We start from the raw sequence: 22314 nt of genomic DNA, 5'->3' as shown, positions 1-22314 counted from the left end.
TCAAAAGGCGCTGCAGTCCATCTCTAGATTGTACATTGTTCGATAGGATGCTAGGTGCAGCAGCAAGCCCAGTAGATCTAGTTTGATGAAGATCAAATAACTGATCCCACTGTATGCTATTAGCTTGCACACTTTGTCTGCCACTTTCATGCGCTGGAGATGTTTCAGAGCTCTGGGAAGATTTTCATCCTTTTGTTTAAGCAAATAACGTCGGGCACCGAGGATACAGTTTCGGAAGTACAACGTAATGTCGAACTCGATAAAGTCCCGATAGTAGAATTCCTTTCTGCATTGAAAGAACACAAATATGAGTAAAGTATGTTTAACATAAAAATAAAAACTGCAATGTTACATGTCTTCTGGCTTGATTTCCGATGCCAACCGGATAAAATTGTGGTTTCTAAAGTCCCAATTGTTTAGAATAAAGTACTCCAAAGCCATGTTCGCAATGTAGATTTTACGTTGGAGTTTCGCCAAACTAGCACAAAACAAATATTATTTATTATATTTCAAAGGAAAAAGCAGACCTTCGCTTACAATGGACGTTGACCGGTCATCCGTAGCAGAACATCGATCAGGATGGCAGGCAAAATGTGAAACAGCATAACCCGAACGAAATTGTAGATCCATATCTGTGTGAGGCCACCGCCCGGTGCCCACAGGCAGTTATCCAGCGGCATATCGTCCGACAGAACTTTGCCCATTTCCACAATCTGACCCATGGTCGAGTTGCGTAGGTTCGAAATGCAACAGTTGTACACCGGCAGCGGTTCCACGGGTTCTGGGTTGGTTTGATTGCTGCAAAAAATATTAGAATTTAAATGTAAAGTTTTTTTTCAAGGGTTTCAAGATATTAGATCATAAAACACAGGGAGCGATTAAATTTTTTGCAGCATACAGATTCGATCGCAGTAGGTTGATTGTTTGTAAGGTTCTATAGTGAGTAGCGGCCAGGAGTTATTTGGATCGTTTCAACGCAGCAGGCTGTGAAACAATATCGATTTGCTTATGTACTGTCAAGTTTTTATTTTCTTGTCCGTAAATTAAAATGCTCTATCAACTATATCTGAAGAAAATGATGTTGCAATATGATAGATTAGCTCCTACGCCACGTTTTTACTGTAAGGTAAGATGATTTACATCTATAAAATACTTTAATTCTTAATCTGAATTTTTTAAACCGAAACAATGCATATGGGTCATTCCCGTCATTCCACGCGAAGTGTCCGAGACCGGTGTAATCGACCTTCACGGATTTGAATCAAATTTTGCCAGATTGTTTGTTTTCGGTCAGAAAGTAAAAATCCAAAATTTGGTGCCGATCGGACATTCCCTCGCATCGACATACATCATCCACGGTTGATGGTTACATTCAACAGGCCAATTGAAGCTTATTTCATAGAATTGAATTCGACTCTAACAGTTTTGACTTCCGGCGTGGCAACTTTGATGCAATCAACTCAGCTTTGAGAGAATTCGATTAGACCTCTATCCATGCGTGCAGTGACACAAATGAAGCCGTTTCAGGATTTACCGTCAAAATTCAAGAGTTAATTCTTCAATAGGGAAATAGACTACTTACTCGACTCAACCGTTCTCGGAAATCAGCATTTCGTGCCTACCAAAAGAATAGGAATAATGCTACTCGATGTCGTTTTATCACAGCAAGCAGAGCGTACAAAACACTAAACAGAAGGCTCCATGGAGATATTATGTACGTAAGACTGAACGCAACCTGCGCTCAAATCCAAAAAACTTTAGGAAGCTTGTAAACTCGAAGCGCAAAGAGGACGGGCTTCCATCTAGTATGTACCTGCGACATGGTGAAGCTTCTACCGACAGCAGCAAATGTGGGTTCTATGCTGAGCACTTAGCAAGCGTCTTCAATCCTGTCTATGCTTCGACAGACGAGATCGCTTCAGCCCTCGTACATGTCTCCAGCAATATGTTCACTGCAGGTATCTTCACAATTTTGGACGAGGAAGTTGGAACAATATCGTGGGATTTCCTGTTTGTGCGCTTGCTCGGAAGTGTTCGAAGCTATTATTTACAATCATTTGATGTTCACCGTCAAAAACTATATCTCTACTGCACGGATTCTTCCCTGGCAGGTCTGTAACCACAAATTTAATGGAATTTTTTCTCATTTTGCCTACGCGGTATGGAACGGAGTATCCAGTTAGATGCTATCTATACTCACCTAAAAGCTGCATTTGATTGTGTCGGTCATGGGTTACTTTGTGCAAAATGTGATAAACTCGGAGCTTCTGCTGCAATGGTAACATGGTTTGAATCCTACTTACGTAATCGAAAAATTGTTGTAAAGTTGGGTGCATCTCAATCTGGCTGGTTCAGCAGCAACTCTGGAGTCCCTCAAGGCAGCATACAGGGACCCTTACTGGTTTCATTATTCATAACCGACGTTACCAAACTATTACCAAGCGCTGATTGATTTATTCGCAGACTGGTGGTCCAGAAATTAAATGTCGCTAAGCATTTCTAAATGCACTGCAATCAGCTTTCATCGTAAAAATGCAGCCTATGGGCATGACTAACGCATTGACGGAATACTTTTGCGACGCTGCGAAGTAGTCACCGATCTCCGTGTAGTCTTGGACGCTAGCTGACATTCAGGCAGCACCATTCCATGATTATCAGCAAGGCTAATCGACAACTTGACCTGATTATGAGAATTGGCAAGGAGTTCGAAGACCCCTTGCGGACCTTGTATTGCTCGCTGGTGCTTGCGCCGTTTGGGATCCTTTTTACGATAACTGGATAAAACAAATCAAACGCGTACTGAAATACTTTGTTTCAAGGGTTTGCCGTACACTTACTTAACTTTACTTTAGTGGCAACGGTCCGTTACCAACCCTGCGCCGAACGAATTATGGTTCTCCAGTACCGTCGGTCCTGAGATGCCGTTCTGCAATCCCCACGAACACCAGCTGAACGTGTATCGTCTTCGACAGCACACCCACCGGATGCGGTGTCTGCCTCGGAGTCTACGGCCTCTTCCTGGTTCTCTGCTGAAAATCGTTTTGGCTACTCTTTCATCGGGCATTCTGACCACATGTCCAGTCTGCCGCAGCCTGCCACATTGCACTACCTTCACTATATCAGCGTCTGCGTCTGTGCCACACTCCATTTTCCAGTTTGCCACCAAGTATAGATCACAGAATTTTACGCTCAGAAACCCCAAGCACTCGCCCATCAGCTTCCTTTAGCGTTCATGATTCGTGTCCGTAAAGGGCCACCGGGAGGATTAGTGTTATTCTGTAGAGCGCCAGTTTTGTGCGAATTTGCAAACTACGGGACTTCAGCTGGCTACATAATCAGTAGAAAGCCCGATTCGCGGCTGCAACTCGTCGTTTCACTTCGCGGCTTACATCGTTGTCACATGCCACTAGTGTACCAAGGTATATAAATTCCTCCACTACTTCATAACGTTTCCCATCTAACTCCACCTCGGCAGCAACATCACTTCGGCTCCCACGTTCCCTACCAGCAACCATGTACTTCGTTTTGGCGGTGTTAATGGTAAGTCCCAATTTGGTCGCTTCCCGTTTAAAAGGCCTGAAGTCCTCTTCCACTGCTCTACGATTGATTCCGATGATATCGACGTCATTCACAAAACCAAGAAGCATGTAAGATTTCGTGATTATAGTTCCATTCCTTTCCACGTTTGCCCTTCGTAATGCACCTTCCAAGGCAATGTTGAATAGCAGGTTAGAGAGTGCATCCCCTTGCTTCAGTCCATCCAACGTCACGAAAGCAGCTGAGGTCTGACCCGCTATTTTAACGCATGATTTGGATCCGTCCAGCGTCGCACGAATCAGCGTAACTAGTTTGGTCGGAAAACGATGTCCTAGCATTATCTGCCACAGCTCATTTCGTTTAACTGAATCGTACGCCGCTTTAAAGTCCACAAACAGATGGTGTGTCTGCAAATTGTACTCCCGGGACTTGTCTAGCAACTGACGCAGGGTAAACATCTGTTCCGTCGTGGAGCGACCCTCACGAAAACCAGCTTGGTACTCGCCCCGACGAAGGACTCCGCTTACGGTCTCAGTCTGCAGAACAGGATACGGGAAAGCACCTTGTAGGCAGAATTGAGTAATGTAATTCCTCGACAGTTTTTACACTCCAGTCGATGTCCCTTTTTGAAAATTGGCCAATGAGGTCATCCAACCACTACTCTGGCATTTGTTCTTCCTCCCAGATCCTGACAATGATCCAATCGAGTGCTTCGTACAGCCGCTCGCTTCCCGCTTTTAGAAGTTCAGCCGGGATGCCGTTTTTCAGCTCACTGATTGCCTTGTTAACCTCCTCCTGTGTTAGTGGCTTCGCAGCTTGACCATCACTTACAATTCCTGTCCTGTCCCTGCTGATCTCCGCGTTAACCTCTCCATTCAACACTGTCATTGCACAGGCATGGCAAAATTCCTGTATCTCACCGTTTTATAGAAACTCCGTGTGTCGTTGCTGGCGTATCACGGAGCACGTGCTCCTCCTACTCGCGTTCCTTTAGACGATGGATTCTTTTTTCCGCAGCTCTAGTCTCTCTGTACCTCTCTCTGTTTTGACGCGTTGTCGCAGTGAGCATGCAACTCCTGCCTGGTTATTTTCATCTGTCACTCTCTGGCATTTGGCATCAAACCAGCTGTTACGCTGTCTTCCACGCGCCGTGCCTACCACCTCTCTCGCAGCTGTTTCGATGGCACCATGGATGTTCCACCATAGCCCATTTATATCTTCTCCTTCTACGTGTTGTTCTGCGATTCGTTGGTGCAGTTTCCTGGCGTACTCCGCTGCTACGCCGTCTGCCGTTAACCGCTGAATATTGAAACGCAGCGTCTTCTCAGTGTGAGCTACCGCCATTTTCGACAGCCTTGCGCGAATCTTACTCACTATGAGATAGTGGTATATTTGTGGATATTTGGTCCACGAAAAGACTGTACATTGATAACATCCGAAAAGTGGCGACCGTCAATAAAGACATGATCGATCTGAAAGCTAGAGTCTCCGTTATGATGCCTCCAGGTGTGTTTCCGAATATTAAAACGTGGAAAGTAGGCGCTACAGATGGCCATTCCTCTGGCCGCGGCAAAGTTTATGAGCCTCAGACATTGGTCATTGGTCACTGGGCTTATCATTGGTCGACAGATGAAGGCTATGTCTTCCAATGACTGGACGTAATCCTGAATAGCAGCGATCTGCATTTCGAATTGTTGCAGCTCTCGAGCAAGCACGCCAGCCCGTGCCGATTCATGGGGAGTTCAGACATTCCAGGTACCAAGTTTTCAACCATTATCGCTTAATCGTTTCCTTGTTATTCGTGATAATTGAGTTTTTCGGTATACTACCTCACCGGGGTCGCGACACCTGCATCCCGCTGATGGGTATGCCATCTTAGGTATAGCTTGCGGGATACAACATTTCATATTCAGCCGCCCGTGCCGATGCAGACGCTGTGTGAGCCGCCCCTCACCTGAGGAACAGGCGCTCTACACTCAAAATATTCTACATATAACTAATAGTAAATTTCTATATGAAATTCCTTATGATTATCATGTGCCGCATATAAACACAATCCTCCCAGAAATATACATAAAACTTATACGCATATGAATAGTATGTGCAAATTTTTCGCTTGCACATAAAAAGTTCAAAAATTGAGATATCAAAAAACGGCTACGTAACAATTTAGATAATTCATTTTTACATGCTGAAAAAAAACTTAAGCCAAATCGATCCAATAGATTCTGAGATACACGTACCGCCAGCTAAAGAAACATGGTTTCGGGGAAAACGCGTCAAAGTTACGTACAGCAATGGACTTCCCTTGAGGTGACTCCACAATATTTGCCGTAAGTTTTCAACGAGATCAGATATCAAAAAATCCTTTTGGCGTGACATTTCTGAAACTACTTACTTACTTACTTAATTGGCCTAACGTCTTATGACAAGGCCTGCGCAGTATAATTTCTCCATCTGTTTCGGTTCATGGCAACTGATCTCCAGTTCCGCGGGCACCCAGTGCTCGCCAGATCTCGCTCCACCTGGTCTTGCCACCTCGCTCGCTGTGCCCCTCTTCGTCTTGTTCCTACCGGATTTGATGCGAAAACCATTTTTGCAGGATAGTTGTCCGGCATTCTAGCAACATGTCCTGCCCAACGTATCCGTCCAGCTTTAACCACTTTCTGAATACTTGGTTCGCCGTAGAGACGCGCGAGCTCGTGGTTCATTCTTCGCCTCCATACACCGTTCTCTTGCACTCCGCCAAAGATGGTTCTTAGCACCCGCCGTTCGAAAACTCCGAGTGCTCGTAGGTCTTCTTCTAGCAATGTCCACGTTTCGTGCCCGTAGAGGACAACCGGTCTAATTAGCGTTTTGTACAGTGTGCACTTTGTGCGGGGGCTCAGATTGTTCGACCGCAAGTGTTTGTGGAGTCCGTAGTAGGCCCGACTTCCGCTGATAATACGTCTTTTAATTTCACGGCTGGTATTGTTGTCCTCTGTTGCCAGCGAGCCAAGGTATACGAACTCGTCGACTACCTCGAACTCATCCCCGTCGATTACCACGGTGCTGCCCAAGCGAGCCCTGTCGCGCTCGGTCCCGCCCGCCAGCATATACCGTGGACCCCCGTTCGTTTGACCGTTTTTAATCTGAACACTTTTTAATTTGAACCCCGTTGGTTTGCACGACGTGCAAATTAAAAATGGTTCAAACGTCATACTCAATATGACATCATTTGCTTATGCAGACAATGCACATAAACACGATTTATTTGTGCTGATCTCGCGTGTTTAATCTGTTTCAAATTGCGTTTTCCCAACGATAATGGTAGAAATCTGATCGGAGAATGAATATTCGCTGCTTGCAACTGCCAACTGAATCAAATCACCAAAACAATAACAAAGAGCAGGGCAGCCAGTTCACACAAGTTCCAGCATATTTAGGGTAGCCAGTTGTTCAAATTAAAAACTAACCCCGTTAGTTTGCATGAGGAATCGTTCAAACGAACGGGGGTCCACTGTACTTCGTTTTAGACGTATTTATCTGCAATCCAATCTTCTCTGCTTCGCGTTTCAGTCTGGTGTACTGATCTTCCACCGCCTCAAATGTTCTGCCGGCAGCATCCACGTCGTCAGCAAAGCAGATAAATTGACTGGATTTATTGAAAATCGTGCCCCGCATTTCGATCGCCGCTCGTCTTATAACACCTTCAAGCGCAATGTTGAATAGCAGGCAGGAAAGACCATCTCCTTGTCGAAGTCCCCTGCGAGATTCGAATGGGTCCGACAATCCACCCGAGATTCTCACACAGCACTGGATCCCATCCATCGTAGCCATGATAAGTCTAGTAAGCTTACCCGGAAAGCCGTTTTCGTCCAAAATTTTCCATAGCTCTTGTCGGTTTACGCTATCATATGCGGCTTTGAAATCGATGAACAGGTGGTTCGTGGGGACTCGGAATTCGCGGCACTTCTGGAGGATCTGCCGCAGGGTGAAGATTTGGTCTTTTGTAGACCGACCCTCCATGAAGCCGGCCTGGTAACTTCCCACAAATCTATTGGCTATTGGCGATAGTCGATGAAAGAGAACTTGGGACAGCACTTTGTAGGCGGCATTCAGGATAGTGATGGCTCGGTAGTTCTCACAATCCAGCTTATCACCTTTCTTGTAGATAGGGCAGATAACCCCGTCTTTCCACTCCTCCGGTAGTCCGTAGTAGGTAGTTCCGTATCCCAAATCTTGACAATCAATTGATGCAGACAGCCGGCCAACTTGTCCGGGCCCATTTTAATAAGTTCCGCTCCAAAACGATTCGTAGGCTGGACAATGATACTTGCCAACTCTGCGAATTCGAAAGCGAAACTGCAGAACATCTGCTCTGCCAGTGCAGTGCACAAACTCTTCGCAGACTAAGAATCTTCGGTAAAGGAACAATGGAGCCTTTCGAAGTCTGGTCTACAAATCCCAATCAGGTCATAAACTTTATAAGAAGTGCAATTCCGGACTGGGAGAAGAGGTATGAATTGACAATGACAAACACTTCCATGAATAGTGTTTTGTCGGCAACTAATACCTAGACGAAAGAAGAAGTAGACCACAACAGATCAAAATAATGGTCGTAGCCGTAACCTTCCGACAAAAAAAGTAGAAAACAATCTCCCCGTTACTTAACCAGATAAAATAGCACTTAAATGTTCGCCGTGATAACGTGTAACATTTCGCCGAATACCACTTCGCGAAAAACCTTTTCGTGGAAAGTACCATTTTGATCCTCGGGGTGATCCTTTACTTACTGGTTGTCACTCGTTCGGACCCAACTGAAGGAAAGTAACAGAGGTCAGTAGACCTAGGAAAACAAATAAACCTAGACAGAGGTGATTTCTGCGGGGACTGCAAATAGTTTTTGGTGGTCTTGTTATTGTCTATTATATTTTATGGGAGAGTCTAAAATTTCTCGAGTTCGATTAGTTTTAGAGTTACGCAAAAATTTCTGTTTTGTTTGTATGAGAGTCCTCATTCCCCTACCACAGGGATGAGGGGTGTCAAACCATCATAAAAAAATCCTGCCTGCAAAATCCCCCACATGCCAAATTTGGTTCCATTTGCTTGATTAGTTCTTGAGTTATGAGGAAATTTGTATTTCATTTATATGGAGGGGAGGGGTCATAATTCCCCTCCTAAAGAGGAGAGGGGTTTCAATGCACCATAGAAAAAAATACCATAGAAATTCTTATCTCCAAAAATACCCACATGACCAATTTTGTTCCATTTGCTTGATTAGTTTTCGAGTTATACAGAAATTTGTGTTTCATTTGTATGGTAGCCCCTCTCTTAGTGGGAGGAGGAGTCTCTAACCATCATAAGAACCTTCCCCGGCCAGTAGTTTTCGATTCTATAAAGAACATACGGACAGACAGAAATCCATTTTTATAGGTATAGATAAAAATGCTAGCTGGGGGGGGAACTTGATTACCGAAAGATCGGCAGTGGCTAGGCATTTGAAACAATATTTCGACGTATTGTTGAATGGTCAAGTTGGAGCGGTCAACAGAAACAGGATAACGATTGAGGATGATAGACAAGCTGTGAATCCACCAACTTTTGACAAGGTTAGAAAAGCAGCGAGAGAGCCCAAAAACGGCAAAGCAGGTGGAACGGACGGCATCCCCGCCGAACTTTTGAGATCCGGAGCAAACGGCGTAGTAAATTAAATTGTAAACTGAGACCGTTAGCGGAGTCCTTCGTCGGCGAGTACCAAACTGGTTCTCGTCAGGGTCGCTCCACGATGGATAGGATGGAAGTACAACTTGCCGACTTATCCTCTGTTTGTTGTCTTTAAAGTGGCGTACGATTCAGTCAAACGAAATGGGCTGTGGCAGATAATGCTAGAACAGTTTCCGACGAAACTAGTTACACTGAAGCATGCACATACAAATTCTGGTGCATCAAAATAGCGGGTGAAACCTCAGCCGATTACGTAACGTAGGGTGGACTGTCACATATTTCTTAGTTTTGCGGATGTCATGTGAATGAACCACGTCGATATCATGTAAATTAACCGTAAAACAATGGAAGAGGTCTTTAGACCTTTTAAATGGGAAGCAGCAAGATTGAGATCATTAATACCGCCAAAATCAAGTACATTACTGCTGGCAGGAGTCCAAATGGTATTGATACAGAGGAACGACATGAAGTACTGGAAGAATTCATATACCTTGGTGCGCATATGACACGTGGCAACAATGTAAGCCGCGAATCGGGCTTTTTACGGATTATGTAGACGCATGAACTACGAGCTCTATATTAGCATACAAATATGCCGATATAGAGAAGGTAGTACAATGTGGCAGACTCCGGTGGTCTCGGCACGTGGTCCGAACGCCCAACGAAAGAGTAGCCAAAACTATTCAGCAGAGAGCTAGGAAGAGGCCGTAGACTTCGCGGTAGACCCTGTCGAGGATGATGCCCGTTCAGCTGGTATTTGAGGGGTTTGAAGAACGGCAACCCAGGATCGACCGCATTGGAAGCTCTAGACCATAATTTGTTCGGCGCAGGATCGACCGTCGCCACTAAAGTGAAATAAGGATTGACTAAGCGCGGGAAATTCACAGACATAAGAGGATAGTGATAGTCAACGAAAGGGAGGTGGCCCCAAATAAGCAAATTTTGAATCCAGGCATCAGGTATTCAGCTAGTTCTAGTACCTATTTTAACACTAAAAAGCATACTAGCAATCTTCAGTCTCAATTTGGTAACAAACATTAGTACAAAACTACTTAAATAAGCTCAATGAACGAAAGGTTCAAAAATTTGGAAGAAAATCTCAAAATGTAGGGATAGTCAAGGAGAACCAGTGTATTTGACTTTGAATATCTCGTTGATACCTCGTCATTGTATTCTCACTTCCCTAAATTTCGTTTATTAATTTCCGATTCGAGTTAGCTCCAATTAATCTATACAGATAATGAGCTGACTTTGCATTTTTCCCTGAACTTTTTCGTACCACTCAAAGACAGAGTTGTAAAAAGAATCACTACAATATCTATAGAATTTTTGGCGCTCTGCGCCTGGTTCAACATGGGACTTAACAGTACCGTTCACATTTCCAATGGTAATTATTACACCGTGTCGATTACAATAAGCTCGAACGCGGGCACCACAGTTCAAAGTTCAAACGCGTATTTTAACTTGACGACACAGTACTGAGCCGCATGAAATAACGAAAAAAAAAAACAAAACACAATCCGCGAACGGAGTTCGATTGGAAATTCAAGTTCACAAAGTTCATGCAACCGAACCGCGATTATACAAACATGTTGGGGGCACATCATTCCTGTCCGCTCGATAAACTGACCGGCTTAGAATAGGGAGAGGTACATAATTTCCAACTAAAACGCCGTGTCATCGTGAACCGCGACTAAACATCATGCTTTCCATGATACCTAATTAATTCATTCTAAATGACCTCCGCTGCGCTGCTGAAGCTCCCACCCGCCGCCGCATTGTAGATTACAACTGACTAGACAGCGGCGGTTAGTATTTAGTGCATGCAGTGCTGATCGCGTCGACGTAATTAGTTACACGATCGTTTACACGTTATGTCATCGCTTCGGATGCAATTGTTCGAATCGATGCCCCGAGAAGCTAATCTTATTATAATCAAACTAGTTCCAAGCTCAGGAAAGGGGGATTTTTTTTCCTTTAAACAAACAATTACCTCTGAATCACGGCAGTTCCTTTTTTCCACGCGGCGACGATCATCGCCTTAATGCAAACATCGACCGGGGTGAAGTCTGCTATGTTGTCCGGATCACAGTACATCGTCCGACAGATGCCAATACCACAACCAACCAGCAAGCCAACGGGTCCGTTGAAATTATCCATCCAACCGGGGATGGGATCACGCATCGACGAAATCACAATCGACGGCCGGAACAGGATCAACGGCAGCTCGTCCTTATACTCGTCGACGATCTGTTCGGCCAACGATTTGGTGAAAACGTACGTATTCGGTAGGAAGCCCATGTATTTGGGGGTAAAAATTTCCAGCGTTTCCTCGTCCACTTGCTCGGCCAGTTTGATCGTTTCGCGCCAATCCGCGTAGGGCGGATAGATTTTCTCCTCGATCACATACCGATCCGGGTTCGAGTAGGTCGTTGACACGTGCAGCAGGACGCACAAATTCTTCAGCGATCTGCCAAACTGAATCACCTCTCTGGTTCCGCGAGTATTTAACAGAACAGCGTCCCGTAGGGTGTCATCAAACCGCACACTTGCAGCAACGTGGAAAATTACCGACACATTGCTCATCAACGCAACATCCTCTTTCGATAAACCAAGTTCCAAAAAAGATACGTCTCCTGCCACTGGGATTATCTTAGCCAGCGTTTCGGGATATTGTTTGTGAAGTACATCGAATAACTATTTTAAAAAATGAGAAATTTAAGTTACAGTTGTCAACTAATGAACATTAAAAAATTTACCGGTAACTGCAGCATCTCTTTGAACCGTTCCGCGACCGATTTGTCCTTTTTACCTCTCAACAGAACGAAGATCCGATTAACGTCCTGGCAGGAACGCAGCAGCTTCTCGATCAGCACTTTACCCATAAATCCGGTTCCACCGGTGATGAAAATATCACGCCCCGCGTAAAACTTCGAAATCGACGGCTTGGCCGGGTCGTAGTTTTCCTCGATCGGAAGCAACCCGATCGGATGGTTGGAAAAGGTGTGCATGGTGGCGATGCGTTTTAAACTATAACTACAATCAACACAAATTAAGTTCGATTTTGTCGATCGGGGTTGCGCTCCGTCCGTCCGGTTGCGATGAGTACGCACACGTTACTGATATCGAAACTATTATCGATCGCGAACGCGTCACGCTGAATGCTCTGGGGTTGATTCCCACAGGTAATGACCGAACGTTCGAACGAACGGTAATGAGATTCATCGCGAGCACCATGAACTGCGTTCTACTAAGTAGCTATAGCTATCAATGAATTGCTGTTAATGTTAGCCTAGGTTGGCGACCTGGAGAGTGTGCGGGTTCTGGAGCGGATACCATCAGGATACTGATCTGTTTACTACCGGGACGTTGGTTTAGTCGATCGGATTGTTTGTACTAGCACTCGCTGTGATACGCTTGGCTATCTATCTAGCCGTTTTGCAAGTAAAATGAAGTCGCTTTTTACTTGTTCATTCGCAATCTACGTGAGTTTTTACGTAAATTTTTGAATTTGGACGTCTTTTGCGCGATTTTCGAAATTTCTACCGGACCGTGACCACGACATGGTTTTCCGCGAAACAGTGCATTCCACGGTATGGTCAACCGCAAAATGATACCCGTCGAAATCTCATGCATGACGTACAAAAGAATTTTCCATTTTACTGACTGTGATTCCCCTTATAGTTAAAAAACATGGTACCAGTACTCGGCGGACACTAATATGTTCACCTGTTTTCCGCCGACAGCCCCACAGCGTTACCCAATCTTCAGCGTTCTTGTGCCATTCTTCCGTGGTATACTCCGGTAGAAAAGTGTCCTTTAATTCAGCCAACAGAGCTTCACAAACTTCCTGTATCATAAGCTTCACAGCTCCACAGCTTTCTCCTACTTTAAAGCTTAACGTTAGAAACGGTATAATAATCAGGTCCATGAGCAGGATATCTAAAAGAGAATTAGAATGATACATCAGACATGACAGTATAACTCAGACTTGATTATCCGAGTGCGCACTCTCATTTTCGACCCGGAGTTTCGAATCATATTTTTGGTTAATTTTTGTCGTAGGACTACGTCTTACGGCAAGATTTGGGATAGGGCAAGGTGAGTTAAAATAGGTGATCTAGTTTTCACAGTTTGTAGAAGAGAAGTGCGCGGAACGATTGGTTAGCAACCATCGACGTTGTTTATACATTCAACAGTTTCCGCATTGAAAATTTCGGTGGTCGTCAAGAGTAACCCAGCGGGGGTGAAAAACAAATTTGAACATCAGAAAACCTCTCTTGACTAACCTTGGGATAGGGTGTCATTCCCCAAAATCTTTCTGCTTTTGCACCAATCGATCGGAACATATGCTACGCGTTGGCCCAAATGAAGAACGCTATTAATTCATACGTGTCCGCTACTGAAAAATTAGAAATAATGAAGCATTGTCTAACTAAAAATCCTCGCATCCTAATTGGTTGGTAAAGACGTGATCAAAGTTTGAACGGGTTTTTTGCAAAAAAAATCAGAGGGGTTGTGCACAAGACACGACCGCATAGGTGACGTAGGACCACGTAAGTCTCTTTGTAGCGATAGTAGGATGTATCCATGTATATAATAACACGATTCTTCATGTATACAAGCTTCATCCGTAACGGTCATCAAAGTAGAAACATTGTATACATTCAATCCTCAACCGATTTTGGAGTTATATCCATGAATTGAATGAATCTATTTTATTAAAACGAAACCAAGTTAGTAACTAAACCAAACAGTAAATAAATTTGTATGATATGTTTCTACGTTGAATAGTGCTTTTCCTTTGGTAATCGGTAGACGGTACGCGCGAGTTTTCAAAAAGTTGAAAATTTTGCGCAACTTTTATGTGGCTTACAAAAGGACACGGATAAAGCATTTACAACCTGCAGACGTATTGGAAGTCGCAGAAAATGTCGCCCGTGACAAGAAAACTTATTTCCGTCATTTGTTGGTCGTCCGCAAAGGCGAAAAATTCAACTTTTCCCTCGTTTCCTGTGTTATTATGGTATTAACTGGGCAAGAAAATATAATAAACTCTTCAATCGTTGTGTGGCCCTTAGAAGAACCGATTGTTTGATTATCATAACTCCTGCTTGCAATAAACTTGCACTAACGCATTTAACGTAATTCTCTGTTCGGTAAATTGGAGTACCGATAACCGCTAACCAGGCATGGCTTGTTGCAACGGACCAACCGGCAAGCCTCAGCAGCTATGCGATCAACGAAATCGTTCGTGTTTGGTCCTGAATCACGATGAAATACCACTCCAAGTGGCCAGCTGCAAGTGACGTGGGATGCTTCTGGTCGTTTTGTTGTCGCGAGCAGCATATTTCCTGCCAATTCCAGAACTTCAGCAGCCAGATATGCCATCACGGCAACGAAATGAACCAGCAGCAACAAGCGAACAAAACCACGAGGTGATCGGTTAAAATTATTTGATAAGAAGCGAACAATTAGAATCAATCTAAATTAAATAGAATTAAAATCAGTGAGTAAAAATTCCTCAATTCTTCATGAACATATGTTTCGTTCTTAAAAGAACGGTTTTTCGACGTGATATGCTGGAAATTTAAGCCTTCTTTTCCGTCTTCTTGGGCAGCAACAAAACAGTTTAGATGTTCGGAAAGACACTTCTCATAGCAGTGGTGACACGGGACAGCAATTTGTTCAACTCTTCGATGTTGCGGATGGCAAGCTGCAACTGACGATAATTCTGATCGTTTCGTTGTCGCCAGCAGCATCTTTCCTGCCACTTCCAGAACTTCAGCAGCCAGATACCTTCACGGCAGCGAAACGAGTGCTCCAGCTCCACAACTTCGCTTGATGAATTTGCATGTCTTCGTTGCCTTATCCGTGGGAAGCAGCAACAGCTGAAGTTCAACAATTTTCGATCGGATTCTATAGGGCGCAAATTAAATACAATCATAAGGAAGCTTAATCCATAGCTTATATCGTATATATTTCTGTCATCCGTGCTAGGGAAGCACTGACGAGGGAAGGCTAAAATATGAAAATAATTCAAATTTTCAAAATCAATTCAAAAACAAAAATTTTTCAAATTCAATTTCAAAAACAAAATCAATAGTTTTCTATATTTTCAATATTTTCAATCGATTCTCCGATCAATTGGTGTAAATATCTTGGTCATTTCCAACAACCAATCACGAAGCGAGAATTCTGGTAAAACATAGGTTCATTATTTTCAATTTTTCAATAGTTCAACATCAAGAATCCACACTTTTCTTTATTTGGGTCAATTCTTAGAAGATTTTCCAATCGATTGGTGTAAAAATATTGAAAATCGATCGGAAAACCGCTGAGCTATTAGCGCTCAAAACCTTTCATTTTTCGTGACGCTCGCATTCTTCGATTTTTTGGAATGACACCCTATCTCAAAACTTGCCGTAAGACGTATTCCTACGTCAAAAATGAACGAGAGTCCCAACGCAGCGGCTCCCTCACTTCGATAACGACTGCTGTAGGAGATCAAGAAAACTGATGGTGCCCCTACTTCGAAAATGACTGCTGGAGAACATTGTGGGTTCCTACGGCGCCCTCTACTTCACCAGCGATTGCTCGAGGACGTTGAGGATCGCGGCGGCGCCTCAGCTTTGACATAGATTGCTCAATAACGACGAGAATACCGGTAGCGTGAGGGCCGGCCATTAAAGGACTTTGGGAGACCAAGCAGCGCTTCGAAGCAGTAAGCAGATAAATGGCTGATGGAGGACGTCGAGAGTCCCGGCGGCGCTTCAACTAATATGGCAAAATTTTATTCACAAAAAATACCACACTATTGGAGAATGAAATAAACAACGTGCCGGAAGAAAATATAAGTAAAATTGGCCATCCGAAGCTTCAATGAATTTATGAATTTCGACAAGGTCTCACTTTTTTTTGCAACACCACCGGTTTTCTAGATCTCCTACAGTGGTCGTTGTCGAACTAGGGGAGCCGCTGGGACTCTTGTTAGCATCCATCCAGCGGTCGTTCATGTGTTACGAAACGCAGCCGGGACACCCAAATTTCTTTTGCGGTTGAGAGCACCAAAGGAACTCTCGCCGTTCGTGACCAGACGTCATTGAAGTAGTGGTCGCCTCTGAGACCCTCGGTCTCCACCAGCGGACGTCATTGAAGCAGCTTGTTCCGCCTAGACTCTCAATGTCCTCCAGCAACCGTTCCTACCCAAGCAACAATGTGAGTTTTATTGTACTCTTTTGGTGGGTTTCAAGGCCAATTTTGGTCTTAAATGCCATCATAAGAGTATAATAAAACCCAAATTGTTACTTGGGAATGCTACGAAGCGCTGGTGGAACTCTCAAAGTCTTTTACTGTCGGTAGTTACAGTTCGGATTGGGACCATCACCGGTACTTACTCTCCCGGTTCGTTGAATAAGAAGGGGGTGCCGCCGGGGCCATTGGCGTCCTACAGCGGTTGTTTTCGAATCAGCGGGCTCCGTTAGGACTCTCGTTGTCGAAGCAAGAGATGCCGCCGGGACCCTCGACGTCCTTTTTTTTAGTTAAAATCTCGTCTAACTAAGCTTATCCTTTAAGCCTTCCAAAAATATATAAAATAAAACTTGAAATTGCTTGGAAAATAATTGAGTTATTCATGATGGTATAGATCCTTAAACATTAAACCTAACCTAACTTGACCTAGCCGTAACCTATGGATTATCATTAAAGACTAAAAATTCAGCGATGGTTCTACAATTGATGTAGGGACGGTAAGGGAAAGTAATAAAGAAGGATTTTTTGGGAATGGAGTGGAAAGAAAGGGGGGAGGGTAATAGGTAGCTACGCTTAACATGTTGTCGTTGTGACTCCTACCTTTTGTCCAATGCTGGAACGTGCGTGGGTCGAACCAAACTATAATCTGAGATTATAACCTAACCGGATTCGAACCCACAACACCCGCCAGGACATGTGGCTCGCTGGTACCCGTGTACCTATGAATCACAGAAGCGCTGGACAAAAGGAGTCTGCACAACTCCCCCTATTAATGTAGCGACATGGGTTGGGATATTTTTAGACACAAATTCTGCCCTACTGTAGAAACCACCGACCGAGAAGTTTAATCTAACTATGTGTTTACTGGCGGGGCGACGATACTATGCAGGACCTTGCGGCTTATAAGGTACTGCGTTTGAACGCTGTTCGTCTGCCAGCGTGTTAGCCGTGGTTCTCAGCGCGGGATTTCGGGGGGAGGCCCCGTTCCTGTGAAAATTTAACCAAACCTCGTGATTTTAGTCATGACCTTGAAATGCGGTTAGGCATATATTCCTTCCCCCGCGCTGAGAACCATTACCACCTTCCAGCATTAGACAAAAGGTAGGAGTCACAACGACAACTTGTTAAGCTGCCTATTACCCCCCCCCCCCCTTCCTTTCCACTCCATTCCCAAAAAATCCTTCTTAATTACTTTCCCTTACCGTCCCTTCATCACTTGTAGAACCATCGTTTAAAAAAAATTAATATATGCCTGACCGCATTTCAAGGTAATGACTAAAATCACGAGGTTTGATCAAATAAAAATTCAGCTAAATCTGTTGTACAAACTGGATTTACCATGGGCGTTATAGATGATTCTGTATCAACTAACTCGACAATTGTCTCACCACCACAAGCTGACTCGAGTTCATCTAATAAATCCAGCAGAGTGCGATCTAGCTGCCGCAGTATATAGTTTGCTCGATTTTCATAGAGTTTTCTCAATTGAGATGCTAAGAAATCAGCGAAAATTTGCGAAAGCGAAAAGTGTCACGGCAGGAATCCGTTTCCGTCAGTTTGGAAAGCGCAACTCGCATGCCTTCCATGGCGATAGATCCGCACTCGCCGAGCTCCTCGGACTCCCTAGCAGTTCGCTTACTACGCTTCCTTGGGGCAGATGTGGTGGGTGTGTTAACAGATTCATCCTTTAACTCCTGTTGAGTAATTGTTCACAATTAGGGTAGCTACATGGGTAAAGAATATATGGACTTACCAAGTTTGTTTGGCTTTTGCTGCCGCAATAAACATCATTGAGGTGTAATGGCACCAAGACACTTTGCAATGTCGTGCCACGTTTGGTTTCGCAGTCTTCTATCCCTATATGTTTCTATTCCTGCGTCCCACATGTGCTCGCGTTTCGTTCCACAGCTTGGATCAGCTTAGTGACATTGTCCTTGGTCCATTCTGCGGATACTTTTTCTTTTCTTTTTGGTCGAACGTGTGTGCCTAGCTGCGACGTTGGTTCTTCATCACCAGAGTTGTTCAAAGCATTTTCAATTTCGAACTGAAAAAGCGAACTACCCATAAATTTCAAAATGTACGACACTTCTGCTTTCTTCGAGGTTTGGATTTAGACTATTTGCGAAATGAAATGCAAGCGAAACAGTGCTGCCACCTACCAAACTGTGCAGCAAGAATGATCTCGTTCGAATATTGCGAAACGCAGCATTGGGTGGTAGTTTCTTTAATTTGTTAGATATTGTTACGCAATTTTTTTGAGGGTATAAAAGTGGGAAGGCAATGAAGATGTGTCCAACATAGCTCTAGCCAACCCAAGTTCCTATCTAGCACCTCCTCGTGGTCATACCCGGTAATGCTCTTTCCTTAGGATTGAGTAGCTAAGCTAGGAGGTGCGATGCTGCGTGGATCCCGGCTGGCTGATAGAGATGGTCGGGTAGCGGAAAATTTGCCCGAAACCCGCACCCGTACCCGTACCCGACGGGTTGCGGTCGGGTTCGGGTATCAAAAATAATAAATTTGCGGGTTCGGGTCGGGTACGGGTTTTTAATTTTTTTCTTGATCGGGTACGGGTCGGGTCCGGGTATTCAAATTTTCATACCCGACCATCTCTACTGGCTGACATCATAGTTTTGGGCAGACGGCCGATCCACCCGGCCCCATTGATAGGTAAGCCCCAACATATATTCTAATTGTTTGTTTCGTTCTAGCTCTTGAAAACCCTACTATACAATGGAAACATTTACCGTGAAACTTGCGCTAATAATGTACATGGATATTGTTGGGTTGTTGTACATGTAGGATTAATGGAAACTCAAATGATGGCATCATTATGATGCAACTATATCTGATGCAAAGGACTGCTGTCGTTACTATGTATATAGGCACTTTTAGGCTGTGAACCATTTCGCGAAATTTTTAACTTTTTAGTTAAAATTTGACTGTTCGATGGTTATTTCTCATCAATTGGTTAAAATCACTTCAGAATGCGAACCATTTCATATATGACAGATTGATAGTTGTTTTACTCAATGAGAGCATATATAAGGTGAGGATGAAGATATGTTTCTATAACAGCGAACTTATTTATTCAATCCAGGTTGGAATTGGATGAATTTTTGGTTATCATTTGGTCCTATTTGATAGATAAAATTTATCTCATTTCATTTCGGGTTGAATAAACAAATTTGTTATATGTTAAACATCCATACATTGATGAAAAAAATTCAAGGAAAAATCAGTGAAACACATCGAAGCTCTTTCCTCACCTGTGGCATATCTCATTGGCTCTCAGAAGCGAACCATCGAAGGTCAAAACCTAGGACAGGACGTGCCAACTGGCTTCTTACTCTTCTTCTTATTATTACCGCCATCCCGATTGAATATTCTTTGTTACACTCTGCACCACTGTTGCCTGCACATATTATTTTAAGAATAACTCCGTTTGCCGAACAACAGCTCCCGAATACGCGTCAGTTTATACGACCAAAATCATGTTTTGCATTTCATTTTGAAAACTAAAATTCGTGTACAAACAAAACTAATGTAGAACCAAGCATAGAACTACAGAATACAAAATTTCGAAATAATAACTTATTGTCGTATTCCCACTAATGAGTTTCAGCAACAGTGAAAGCGATACTGCGTTATATTTTCCAGTCAACGGTTGCTCGTCGCTTTCAGCCAATCAGAAATTGGGTCAATTTTGGGTCAACGCCGCGGTTGACACTTGGCACGTCCTGTCCTAGGTCAAAACTGACCATGCTCCCGAGCAGGGTTATTTTCGAAAAACCATCAAACTGTCAAATTTTAACCAAAAAGTTAAAAATTTCGCGAAATGGTTCACAGCCTTAGAAAGATAGGTTGTTGGGAAGAGAAAGATAGGTCGGTTTCGAATCGTTGGAATTCGAACAGTCGTTTGTTAGTGAGACTCATTCTGTTGGATATTTTCGTGGACGAAAGACACTTCAGCGATTTGCTGCGTGCTGCGTCATGGGTGGCAACAAGAGAGAGAGAGGACTTTGGATGCGACAGCATCATATGAGTGGAAGATTGGAGGATGGAGTGAGGAGTCAACCGGAATCACTAGGAGGAAACTCCTGAAGGTCTGAAACAATATTTATGTTGCACTCTTCGAACAAACAAACCATCACGTGGGTTAAAGCTGGTGCAGCGAAATTGATTGTTACATGGAAGGGTCCTAATGCTGGAGGGAAATTCTTATAATCCCGGAATGCGCACAAGTGTCTCTGCTTGTGGGTCCGCCCAATCCCTTTTGGTCCTTCTACAACAGCTTTAGTGTGAAACTCATTTGACTCATTTGATTTCAAGGTCATGACTAAAATCACGGGGTTTGGTCAAATTTTCACAGGAACGGGGCCTCGCCCCGAGACCCCGTGCTGAGAACCACGGCTAACGCGCTGGCACTTGGCAATCGAACGCGCGTTCACACGCAGTACCTTGTAAGCCGCAAGGGCCTGCATAGTGTCGTCGTCCCGCCAGTAAACACAAAGTTAGATTAAACTTCTCGGTCGGTGGTTTCTACAGTAGGTGTAGGAAGAGGCACAATTTGTGTCTAAAAATAGCCCAATCCATGTCGCTACATTAATAAGGGGGTTGTGCAGACTCCTTCTGTCCAGCGTCTCTGTGGTTTATAGGTACACGGGTACCAGCGAGCCACATGCCCTGGCGTGTGTTGTGGGTTCGAATCCGGTTATCTCAGATTATAGCTTGGTTCGACCCATGCACCTTCGAGCTTTGCACAAAAGATTGGAGTCACAAAGACAACTTGTTAAGCGTAGCTACCTATTACCCCCCCCCCTTCCTTTCCACTCTTTCCCATCCATTCCCAAAAAAATCCAGCAATTGAAACATTCAAAACTATTCTCGGATAAAAGAGTCGCTGATTTTCCTCCCTTTGAGAATTGCTGCGTTACTTTACATGCACAAATATCGCTTCAGCAGTGTAAGGCAACAGTTCCGAAAAAATTCTTGCAGTACCTATTCGCGACTGCGAAAGTTAAAGAGATTTTTAATCCGGTTTGCAGCTGGAACAAACAGTGTAATGGTACCTTAAAGAACACTAGAGAATAAAAGAGACGACGAATTCCGTCTGCCAAATCTTGTAGTCCAGAACATAGGCGCAGACCGGGATAGATCAGGCTATTTTATTATTATCCTCAGATTTTGTATCTTCAGTTTCCTCGATTGTTGCTGGGTTGCTGTTTTCCTCTGCTCGCCTGTAATCTATATTAGCGCAGCTTTACAGTAAGTCGCGTACCGCTGTATTTACATCAACACTTTCATATTATGTGCCGCTGCGATTGCACTCATTTACCATTAAATGAATACGAAGACGATTGTATTGGTGTGGTGTTGTGCAAGTCAAAATAACAGAATCGGTTGTATTTTTGTATTGCAAAAGTTTCGTACCTATTGTTTGCAAAAAGATATACTTATTGTTTGCAAAAAGATATTAAAAACCTAGTTAAAAACAAATGGTGAAAACCATTTTGTCCAACCTAGCACATATAGTAATTTAAACTTCAGAACTCAAATCCCACTGTCGATCAGCTGTTCCCCGTGTGGTCCCTTGAATCGCTGTTAATGTTATCATCGTTATCATACCCAGTGTCCTCCTCTGTTCCGCACAGTCATTGATAATGCGAAACACGAATTTGCCATCGGATCGGTTCACGACGACGGCAAGAGGTTAAGAATCTCAACTTACGAACATTGTGGGCACAACGACGAGGTTATCGGCAAACAGAATTACTACCTGATAACGGGACAGCCTCTGGAAGAAGCTGTCGGTCATCTTTC

General features: G+C 43.9%; 1 protein-coding gene across 1 annotated transcript; it reads right to left on the bottom strand.

Annotated features, from left to right (window-relative positions):
• On the bottom strand, positions 1-12254 carry LOC128746431 (putative fatty acyl-CoA reductase CG5065). Its single transcript, XM_053843480.1, has 5 exons — positions 12003-12254; positions 11237-11940; positions 538-798; positions 353-478; positions 1-286 (listed from the first exon to the last, which is right to left on the bottom strand). Exons 1-5 carry the CDS (start codon positions 12252-12254, stop codon positions 1-3), a joined length of 1629 nt encoding a protein of 542 aa, XP_053699455.1.
• Positions 12255-22314: the final 10060 nt, after the last annotated feature.

The sequence above is a fragment of the Sabethes cyaneus genome, chromosome 1 (genome assembly GCF_943734655.1).
Source record: "Sabethes cyaneus chromosome 1, idSabCyanKW18_F2, whole genome shotgun sequence".
In the NCBI taxonomy this organism is placed as follows: domain Eukaryota; kingdom Metazoa; phylum Arthropoda; class Insecta; order Diptera; family Culicidae; genus Sabethes; species Sabethes cyaneus.
This window is presented reverse-complemented; position numbering and strand designations above follow the sequence as displayed.

Bases quoted from the DNA above. Each gene is read 5' to 3' on its own strand.
- LOC128746431 (XM_053843480.1), bottom strand. From the start codon at position 12,254: ATGCACACCTTTTCCAACCATCCGATCGGGTTGCTTCCGATCGAGGAA. The intron at 11,941-12,002 runs GTAAATTTTTTA...TTTTTAAAATAG, and splicing joins AAGAGATGCTGCAGTTACCG to TTATTCGATGTACTTCACAA. The intron at 287-352 runs GTAACATTGCAG...CTTTCAATGCAG, and splicing joins GAAATCAAGCCAGAAGACAT to AAAGGAATTCTACTATCGGG.